The 11608-nt window shown below is 41.5% G+C and overlaps 1 protein-coding gene across 1 annotated transcript in view; it reads right to left on the minus strand.

Moving 5' to 3' along the window:
• LOC140185526 (high affinity cGMP-specific 3',5'-cyclic phosphodiesterase 9A-like) overlaps window positions 1–10127 on the minus strand; it is a 107093-nt gene extending 96966 nt beyond the window's left edge. Inside the window, exon 1 of the mRNA XM_072238858.1 lies at window positions 10020–10127. Coding sequence (XP_072094959.1) covers window positions 10020–10127 — 108 coding nt within the window. The remainder of the gene's footprint in view (window positions 1–10019) is intronic.
• Between the last annotated feature and the right edge of the window lie 1481 nt (window positions 10128–11608).

Below are 11608 nucleotides of genomic sequence, written 5' to 3' on the forward strand. Positions count from 1 at the left end.
TTCACATGGACCTCCCTCCACCCTGCTGCACTTTAAATAGTATATATTTAGAGAATATCTTTTTATTTTCCCACACTGGCAAACTTCACATTCTGAACACTGAGATAGAAAGATTCCCCTGGCTGCTACTTGCATATGTGGCCACTTTATAGTCATGACTTTTACCTTGAGTTCCCTACAAGAGGGTGCACCTTTTCCCAATGCCTACCCTATTAAACTCCCTCGGATTATTTTAAAGACTTACCACTCAGTCTCGTTCAGGGTCCAGAGAATTCCATTTTGCAAATATATTAATTTTATAACATGCAGACAAGAACTGAGTGCAGGTAAGCGTAGGCCAATCAATGCTGCATACCAGGTAAAAATCTTATCTGATTTGTATCTTAGTGATTTGCTTGCAGATTTTAAAGCTCATTAATTTGCTTTAATGATTAATGAACCTATATCCCAGAATTCCTTTGACCCCCCCCACCTCATGAAGATTCTCATTTTCCCAGTGTGTAGGCTATTCCTTGTACAAAATGTACCTCATATTTACATACCCAATCTGAAAGCTTTCGTATATCATTTGTATTTTGCCAGTGCTCCTCGGCATTGTTGCTGGTTCCCAGTTTGATGTCATCTGATTTTGATATTGATTTCAAACTCTTGTGTTTAACATAGCTACGTGAACCGTGTTCCCATCGCAGATTCTTGTGGAAAGCTAGTTTCTTTCATTGCTGTCTCTAATCCCAATTTTGTACCTTTTAATGAGTTGCTGTTGCCCACTGACTCCACGTCTGGCCTTCAATATGATATTACGCATCTTATTAAATCAATTTGAAGGGATTAAATATTTATATTAATTCTTTAAAGAAATCGATACATGGTCAAGCATAAACCTTTTAAAGCCTATTAAAGATATGAATAAAATGAAAAGATCAATCAAGATTCCGTGGTTGTCACCATTAAGTCTCCTAACTAAGTCTTACCCTGAATGTTCTGTACATCCCTTTCCATATTCTAATGTAGAATTTAATACAAAAACAGAAAATGAAGCGCTCAACAGGTCAGGGCAGCACCTGTGGAAAGAGAAACAGTTAACGTTTCAGGTTGAAGACCCTTCAGAGGATTCTACTTCCACGGATGCTATCTGACCTGTTGAGTGTTCCCAGTAATTTCTTTTTTGCTTCCGTGTCAGGTTTCCAGCATTTGCGTATTTTCAATTTTCATTTACCGGAAATTAGTTAATTACAGATCTCAAGTTTTTTGACTAAATTGATACCGAGCCAGTCTTACACTGAGTGTCTCCTGATGGTTATGAGTTAAACCAATGTTTTTAGCCCAGGTTTAGGAGACCCCGTTTGATTGTTTGGCCTTGCCAACCAAAACATTGGCAAAAGAAGTAATGCTACAATTAGTTCTATGTCTCCTTGCATCTTTCTTTTAGCTGCTGTTTGATGGCATTCCAGAAATGACATTGGATGAAGGTGGGGACCATTCTCAATTATATTCTGCTGCAAGCTTAGAGATGTTACAAGTTTTGCCTGTCTGCAGTTTCCAATGAAGTATATCCTCTTTTTATGGAATCTTGCCTCTAGTTGACTTATATGTCAATATGAATCATGTCTCAGAATAAATCATGGAATCATACAGCCCAAAAAGAAACCAAATATTTCATCCTTCTAATTCTAGAAGACCAACAGAATAAGTATTCATGGGGCCTTGTAAATTTTTATTTTGAAGAGTTTTGTATCTACCCAATTTTCTTACACCCCATTTTTGGCGAGTCCAAATTTACTGTTTAAAAAATCTCTTCATCTGCCATAAGTTTGTGTCTTCTCTTCATAGACCCTCCTACTAGCCCCTATTTATTGAATTCTTCATATACTTTTAAACACATCTATGGAACTTCTGCTCATATATCTCTACTTCATGGAGAAAATTCCAGTTTCTGTGTTCTCCCCCCGCCCCCCCCCCCCAATGCTAGAGTTCCTTTTCTCAGGTGCCATTCCAATAAACTTCCTCTGAATCCACTGGAACATACTTCCCAAATTATATAGGCAGGGAATGAACATAACTAGCTGAGGCTTGTAAAGGTTTAGCAGATGCTTCTTGCTTTTGTACTCAGGTTCCTTATGCTTTCAGAAATTAGAGTCAGAAAACACGGAAATAGGCCCTTCTGCCCATTGAGTTTCCACAGACCATCAAGCATTATTTGCATTTTAATCTCCCTATTTTTTCCCTCAAATCCACCCAATATCTAGCACTCACATGTACTCTGGAAGCAATTTACAGTATTTTGCCTAATTTATGTTCCAGCCCATATGTCTTTAGGTTGTGGGAGGAAACCAGAGTACCTGGGGAAAACCCATGTGGCCACACAGAGAACAAACAACCCACATGCAGAGAGTACCAGAGGTCAGGATTGAACATGTGTTACTGACACTGAGAGGAGGTGGCTCTACTAGCTACCCCACCGTGCTGTCCTTTGGTTATCTGGATAAAGCTCACATCTCTCCGAACCCCTTAGAAATTGTTCCATTTAGTTTCCATTACCTCCCTTCCAAAATAGAGCCTCCGGACTCACATCACCAGGTTCAGGAACAGTTATTACCCCTCAACCATCAGGCTTTTGAACCAAGGGGATAACTTCACTTGCCCCATCATTGACATTTTCCCACAACCTATGGACTCACTTTCAAGGGCTCTTCATCTCATGTTCTCGATATTTATTGCTTATTTATTTATTTATTATTTCTTTCTTTTTGTATTTGCATAGTTTATTGCCTTTTGCCCACTAGTTGAATGCCCACATTGGTGGGGTCTTTCATTGACTCTATTATGCTTTTTTTTCCTATTATGGATTTATTGAGTGTGCTGCAAGAAAATGAATCTCAGGGTTGTATATGGTGATATACATGTACTTTGATAATAAATTTACTTAACTTTGAACATGCAACAGATCACACTTTCCTGCAATGAATATTATCAGCCATACCCCTGTCCACTTTGGCAGTGTCTAAATCAGGGGTTCATATCCTGGGGTTCACGGACCCCTTGCTTAAGGGTATTGGTTCAGGGCAAAAAAAGGGTTGGGAACACTGGTTCTAAATCCTACATGTCTGTTCGTTTCCACATGTCACATCACCTGCAAATATTGAAAGTAATCATAGAGCTGCTCTGTGTGGAATTCCATCTGTCGTGCCACTCTTCACCAGTCTATGCCCTTCCCAACTCTGCGACTATTCTTCACGATAGATAGATATACTTTATTGATCCCGAGGGAAATTGGGTTTCATTACAGCCGCACCAACCAAGAATAGAGCATAAATACAGCAATACAGAAACCACAAACAATCAAACAACAAATGCAAACTATGCCAGCTGGAAAATAAGTCCAGAACCAGTCTATTGGCTCAGGGTGTCTGACCCTCCACAGGAGGAGCTGCAAGTTCGATGGCCAGAGGCAGGAACGACCTCCCGTGCCGCCCAGTGTTGTATCTCAGTGGAATATGGCCGAAGTCCAACAGTAAAAAGTTCAATATCCGGTCTACAAACACGTTCCTCGATCGTAATATGACCAGGATTGCACCATCCGTTGTTAACCAGAACAGTAAGCACCCAACTCATTTAGGCTTACCGCTCTCAGTGCACTTCCGGTCAGCCCGTACGGTCTGGCAGCTGTCCATGGAAAAGTTTTGATCGGGTATGTCCTTGTGCAGCCCATGATATTACATGGATAAGCTTCATATCATCTTTTAAACCTGGAAATTATACTCTGTATAGCCCAAATCAAAGTCATTAATAAAAACAAGCCACTGATCTTGGTTGTGGTGTTGGTGGGGTGAGAGAATGTGGGATACACACGCCCCCAGATGTTCACCAGTCTATTAGCTTTCTGTTGCTTAACCGATTTGCTACCCTCTCGGCCGCTGTTCTCTTAGTTCTTTGAGTTCACTCTTACTCCTATTTAATGGGACAGCAAGTAGAACCACTGCCTCACCAGAGACCCTGACCACCGATTGTGTCTATAGAATTTGCGCATTCTTTCTGGCGGCTCCAATTAAATCCCACTTTCCAAAGACTTGCAGGTTGGTGATAAATCTGGGGTTCTTGATGAGAATGTGCGGATTAATATAGGATTAATGTAATTGGTAGCTGATGGTCAGTATGGACTTGAAGGGCCAGAGTGGATCTGTTTTCTGCCATATGTCTCTATAACTGTACATCCCACGATTGATGAAGGCCAATGCACCATATGGTTTCTTAACCACAGAGTCAATCTGCGCAGCTGCTTTGAGTGTCCTATGAACTCAGACCCCAAGATCCCTCTGATCCTCCACACTGCCAAGAGTCTTACCATTAGTACTATATTCTGTCATCATATTTGACCGACCTAAATGAATCACCTTACACTTATCTGGGCTGAACTCCATTTGCCACTTTTCAGCCCAGTTTTGCATCCTATCAATGTCCCACTGTAACTTCTGACAGCCCTCTACACTACCCACAACACCCCCAACCTTTGGGTCATCAGCAAATTTACTAACCCATCCCTCCATTTTCTCATCCAGGTCATTTATAAAAATCACAAAGACTAGGGGTCCCAAAACAGATCCCTGAGGCACACCACTGGTCACCGTCCTCCATGCAGAATATGACCCGTCTACAACCACTCTTTACCTCCTGTGGGCAAGCCAGTTCTGGATCCACAAAGCAATGTCCCCTTGGATCCCATGCCTCCTTACTTTCTCAATAAGCCTTGCATGAGGTACCTTGTCAAATGCCTTGCTGAAATCCATATACACTACACCTACATCTACTGTTCTACCTTCAATGTCCTCAAAAAATTCAATCAGGCTCATAAGGCACGACCTGCCTTTGACAAAGCCATGCTGACTATTCCTAATCCAAATGTTCTAATACCTCTCCAAATGTTCATAAATCTTGCCTCTCAGGATCTTCTCCATCAGCTTATCAACCACTTGTCTATAATTTCCTGGGCTATCTCTACTTTCCAAATAACTTGACTTATCCCTTTATTTTCGTCCCTTGATCAATAATACACACTCAGTTAAGTACACCTCTTCCTCAGGTCCATAACTCCATTCGATCCGCTGGTGCCTTCAGGTACATCAGCCCTTTCCAAGATCTGTAAAAGTGTCTGTGATTAACACTACTAAAAGCAAATTCCCACTCATACCTTCATTATATTTTATGGTTCTGTTATTCTCATTTTATCTTAACCCCCTGGTTAGAACTAGTATCTGCATCCCCATGTACCAATGCATACGAGTTCAAATCAACCTCAGTCTACTCTGCAATTTTCCCTCATTTGGAATATTCTTCATTCAAATGAGGCTTTTAGTTACCTTCTGACAACTTCTTCTCTGAATCTCAACCCTCTCTGGCCGCAGTTCACTTTCCAAGAACTATATCTACCCGAGAGCAACCTCCAACGTTCCAGGAATCTGGAGCGCTCACCAATATAGCAGTTCCCTGATTCGTTTCTCTCCCATGTAACCAACCAGTATGTGATGCTGGGAACAATCCAGAGATGACCAACTCTGAAATCCTGCTCTGAACCTTCCTCCTCGTTACAGAAATTCTAGCTGCAGGACCACTTTTGGTTTATTTTAGACGTTTGGCTGATTCCTGTCACTTGCACCTGTTGGGGACATAGCTTACCCTTGCACCAGAAGCAACACACTGCACAAGATTCATGTTAGTAACTGCAGAAAAAGCTGTCAATCCCTTGACTTTTAAAATCGAAGGAAACATTTTGCGTTTCTGTACCACAGAGTGCTCAAGTCTACATGGCCCATCACTAATCAAATCACAGCTGCCCAAACTAAAAGCTAATTTTTTCATACACACACAGAGAATTCCTCACTATCTGCTTCTTTCTACCTTGCTGAGGGCCATCTGCTTTGATCTTAAACTGTGAGTATGTAGTTACTAGCACTTAGAACATGATCACCCTTGCATCATGGGGTACCCCAGGACTGGAACTTAGACAGTCAGAGACGGAAATATCCAAGATACACAAAACACTCTTAAGTTCACAGGACTGCCCGCGTAGTAGTCCTCAACCAAGTAAACATGTTCCCGTTTATTTAAAGTTATACTTTATCTTTTATTATTAAATTTTACAACATATTGTCAAAAAGTGGGTTTAATTTGTGTGATAGCATCATGCACAATTTGCAGATTCACTAAACAAAATGGTCCAATTATTATACACAATATTTGCAATGTGAATCATGTCTTAACAGAGCTAGGGATCCATGTCTCAGTGCAAATTAGTTCTTGATATAAATCACACAAATATGCATCATGTTCTAACATAAAATCACCCCTCAGTATGAAATCACTCCTCAACAAATCTCAAGTGCAAATCACACGTAAATGAACTGTGCCTCAGTATCAATTATCACTCTCAAAAGAGGGCAGGAAAGGATAACAAGTTACAGAATGGAGATATTACCTTCCGTGAAACATTGTCTTTCTCCAAGTAGATAATCTTTGGTACATAGGCAGAGGAGGAAGCTGATCCCATTTCCTGTTGACTGGGGTTAATAATGTAATGTGTACCACACAGGAGGCAGAAATGGGACAAGGACTGCGATTCTCAGCTATCAAAGCTCCTCCTGTGACCTAGGAAACTCAAGCAGGTGCGACTGAAATGCAGAAGGCAGAAAAGCTGGGATCTGAAGATGTTTGTCCACTACTAACCAATCTGTCTCCAGCGGGGTGTTGTTGCCTTGGCAAACCAGGTGATTCCAATTGATTACATAAACAGTCATTAACCATATCTTGAAATTCCTATCACCAGGGGTTCAGTTAATTACTTGCCTCATTAAGACACAACCAAATTAAGAAATGTCATCCAAAAGACGCCGATTTAAATTAGGAGGGAATTAAGAGGATATTTTGAGCAGTTTTTCACTCATTATTTGACTGAAGTGATTTGTTCTATTTTTATCTAAATTGGTGGACTTTATGAAGAACAAGTAACAGAGCTGGATTTCTGAAGCCAAAGGGTTTAATGACAAAGTACGGACTGAGCCACCAATAGGATCTTTTCTTGATCATTTTATTCTGCCTCTGTCCAATGTTTAAATTAGTGATTCATTCTGTGTTACAGTTTCACAACAGCCAGTATCTCTCCTTGAATGTCCATTCAATACCTGTGAGCCTGTGTGTCCATGTTACTCAACTGTGGGACATTTTACATCTCTGTTTCCTGACACTTGCCATCCACCCATGTGAGCATTTTTTGCTGCAAGAAAACCAACAAAGATGAAACAATATTTTACTATCAGCAGGGCGATGGAATCAGCTGGGGCTCATGGTAACACTTTCACTTCAGAATCAGAAGCTGATTCAGTTCAATCTGCAGAGTGAACAATCCATTGTATGAAGGGAGTGTTACAGTGTTGGAGGTGCCACGTTTTAGAATAGGGATTGAAATGAAGCCCTGCCCATTTTCTTAGGAGGATGTAACAATTTCCATGCCACTGTAAAAGGTTTTTGAGCCTCTGCAGTGGAAAATATGACAGTTCATTTCCAGCAGTCAGAAATTTAGCTTCAGCACAGCCAGACATGCCACTGTGCTCAATATCTCTTCCAAATTCTGGCCAACAGAAACACCTATTTAGAGGGTTTATGTCTGAATATTACTTCTGTCTGCTCAAGCATGAGAACATAAGAAAGTAGGACCAGGCCATTGCAACCCTCAAGCCTGCCTGATCTTTCGACACGATTATAGTTGATCTGTGCTAGCCTTAACTTCTCTTCAGTGCCAGTTCCCAATAGCACTTTATTCCTTGATCTTTTGAACGATTTTCTATCCCTACCGTACTACGTGCTAAACGTACTTTGTATTCCCGATTACAGGAAGGACATAAAAGCCACTGTGGTTATCCAGCATCAGTTCACTGGGTAGATCCAGAGGACGTCGAGAAGGAAACAACAGCATGAAGGGAGATGTAAGGTATAACAATTACTTCCACAAGAGAAAGTATGAGCAGGAGTAGGTCACTAGCCCTCTTGAACCTGTCCCACCATTCAATATAATCATGGCTGATCTTCAAGCTCTCTTCTCTGTTTGTTCCCTTATCCTTCCATCTTTCAAATACTTATCTATCTCCGCCTTAAATATATCAAACGATCTGGCCTACATCACCCCGGGGCAGAAAATTCCAGAGATTCAACACTCTGTGAGGAGAAATTTCTATACACCTTGATTTTAAATGACCTGCTTTTTATCTTGTAGTTATACACCCTTAGTTCACACCTCTCTCCCTAGTGAAAACATCCCAATATCTATCCTGTCAAGCCTCTTAAAGGAGATTATATTTTTGAATAAGATCGCATCTCATTCTTCTAAATTCCAAGGAATACAAACCCAAACTGCTGGTCTCTCTTGTATGACAACCTACTAATCCCAGGAATTAGCCTGGCGAATCTTCTTTGGATAGCCTCCAACGCTACTATAGTTTATTTAAATGAGGGAATTAAAACTGCACACTTCCAGCCGTGCCTCACCAACACCATGTGCCATGGTGACAAATCCTCCCTATTTCATAACTCCAATCCCTTTGAAATAAAGGCCACATGCTGTCTCACTTCTTAACTATTTGTTGGACCTGCCTGCTAACTTTCACAGGATTCATGCACGAGAACACACAGATCCCTCTACATTTGGAGTCTCATTTACATATTAATCTGCCTTTTTATTCGTTTGACCAAAGCCCATGACCTTGCACCTTCCCACATTAAACTCCATTTGCCAAGTTTTCACCCAGTCACTCAATCTCCATCCTGTTTCAGAATCACAAAGTTTACATCACAATATGCCCTTCCACCTATATTCCTACCATTCACAAACTTGGAACTGTGTACTTTGATCCCTCCTGCAGTTCATTAGTGTCAACAGTAAACAAATGAGGGCAAGAATCTATCCATGGACTACTCCACCAGTTACATTCTCCCAGTTAGAAAAGGAAATATTGTTTCCAACTCTCAGTTTTTGTCGTGACAGCTAGTTTGCCATCCGTTCTAAAATACTTCCTCCAATACTTGGGCTCTTGTGCACCAGCCTCGTATGTGGCACATTAATCTCAATATAGTACATCTACAGGATCCTCTCGACTAACCCTCTCTGCCACATCCTCAAAGAATTGGAGCACATTTTGTTAAACATGATATGCCTTTCATAAAACAACCTTGACTATGTTTGATTAAATTCAGCTCTCCTAATGGATTAGATTTTCCTCTTTGAAAATTGATTCTAGAATGTTGCCAGCAATAGATCCATCTAGCCTGTAGCACTTTGCCTTCTATTTTTGAATAAGGGAGTCAGATTGTCTGTCCACAATCATCAGTTACTCTCCCGGATTTTAACTAGTTTTGAAAATTTTCAGCCAATGGATCTCTGCAGCCACTTCTGTTAAAATCCATAGGTGTGGGTCATCTGGTCCAGGAGGTTGATCTGCCTTTAGCCCTGCAAGTTATCTAATAGCTTATCCAATGAACCAGAATCAGATTTATTGTCACTGATATATGTCATGAAACAACTTCAAGATGGCGCCGGGCTGAAGTCTCTGTCGAGGCCGTGACTGAGACTTAAATTATGAACACAAGAAAGTCTGCAGATGTTGGAAATCCAAAGCAACACACACAAAATGCTGGAGGAACTCAGTAGGTCAGGCAGCATCAACAGAAATGAATAAACAGCCTATCTTTCAGGAAGAAAGGTCTCGTCCAAAATGTCGACTGCTTTTTCATTTCCATAGGTGCTGCCTGGCCTGCTGAGTTTCTCCAGCATTTTGTGTGTATTGCTTCAGACTTGTTTTTTTAAGGTTCATAGGGATGGTTTTGGGGTCAGAGAGGGGAATTAGGTATCATGTCATAGTCTAAGCCCCTCTGCATTCAAAGTCCAGCAACATGGACATGGATGAAGGTTGGATGTTGAGCCAGTGGACCAGCGAGGCCGAGGGCTGGTGACCCCCACCCACCAACTAGTGAGTTACCAGCGGACTTGGGGATTGGAGCTCTGTGTTGGCAGGAGGCACGAGGGCCAGTGACCCACATGAGTCGGCAAGTCCACAGTTCGAGGCCGAGTGCTCAGGGTCCATCATTGGCGAGGCCTGGAGTTCGGAGTCCAGAACTCAAGGCCTGAGGCCAGGGCCCTGAGTCTGGGAAGAAGCTGTTGCTAAAACGTTGAGTGTAGGTCTTCAGGCTCCTGTACCTCCCCCCTGTAGAGAGTAATGAGAAGAGGGCATGTAACTTCCCCCAATTTAGTTGAAATTTGTCCATCTGTTATCTGTGGAATATTTGTGGTGCTCTTCATAATGAAAACTGAAGGAAAAAAATTGATATAGCGTATCTGCCATTGCATTTTTTTAATTAATTCACTAGCCTTGTTCTCTAGATGTCTCATACTTACCTTAGCTGTGTTCTTCCTATTTACCCTTACAATTTGTTTCAATATTACACACCAGTGCTATCTCAAAATCAAATTTCTTGCTTCTTATGAGGTTTTTAGTCTTTCACAGTAACGTTACCACCAGCCTCCCATGTATGGTCACTTGCCACCTCGTACAGTATGTCCTACTTCTCAATTTAAACATTATCCTTGACTTTCTTTGTTACCACAGATAGGAGGTTGAAGTGAATAAAGAGAGACTATTTCCTCTGATCAGTGATACAGAGAAGGAGATTGTAAGAAGTGCTCTTGGTGCTGGCACAGATTTGAACTATCAGATGGGTTCCAATGCCATAAACATCCATGATTACAAACAGGAGAAAGTAACTTTATGAAAGGACATGATTGCATTGGTGAGGATGTAGAAGTGATTCACTATGATGTTGCCTAGAGATGAAGCTTTTCAGTTATGAGGAGATAGCTGATAGGTTGGGTTGTTTTCCTTGTAGTGGAGAGGGCTGAGGAGGGAACTGTAGAGTATAGGAAACGCTTCCCTACAGTAAAGGTATGTAAAACTGGAGAGATAGGTTTTAGGTAAGAGGTAAGGATTTAGAGGGGACCTGAGGAAGAACTTTTCCACCCAGAGAGTGGTTGGAATATGGAATGCACAGCCTGAGAGACTGGTGAAGATAGAGACCCTCACAACATTCAGAAAGCATCAGGATGAACACTGGAATCACCAACACATAGACCAGGGGTTTCCAACCTGGGCTCCGCGGACCGCGTGCTTAATGGTATTGGTCCGTGGCATAAAAATAGTTGGAAAGCCCTGCTATAGACCAAATGTTTGTAAGTGGGACCAAACAAATGGTCAGCATGGACATCATGGGCCGAAGAACCTATTTCCGTGACTCAGAGTACAGGGCTGAAGAAAGTAGGTGGAGGCATTGTCTAGTCATAGTGGCTCCATCATTGTGTAGAGTAGGCTTAATGGAGGCTGGCACCTGCCCCTCAAGAGGGGCGAACTTACTTAAAGATATAAAATTCTGAAAAGGCTAGGCATGGTAACTGCTGAGACATTATCACTGGTATGGGAGTCTTCAAGTTCCAAGTATATTTATTATCAAAGTATGTATATCATATCCATGGTCTTGAACCAAGAGCAATATTACAAGATGACCATCAGGCTTGAAG

The sequence above is a fragment of the Mobula birostris genome, chromosome 20 (genome assembly GCF_030028105.1).
Source record: "Mobula birostris isolate sMobBir1 chromosome 20, sMobBir1.hap1, whole genome shotgun sequence".
NCBI classification, from domain to species: Eukaryota; Metazoa; Chordata; class Chondrichthyes; order Myliobatiformes; family Myliobatidae; genus Mobula; species Mobula birostris.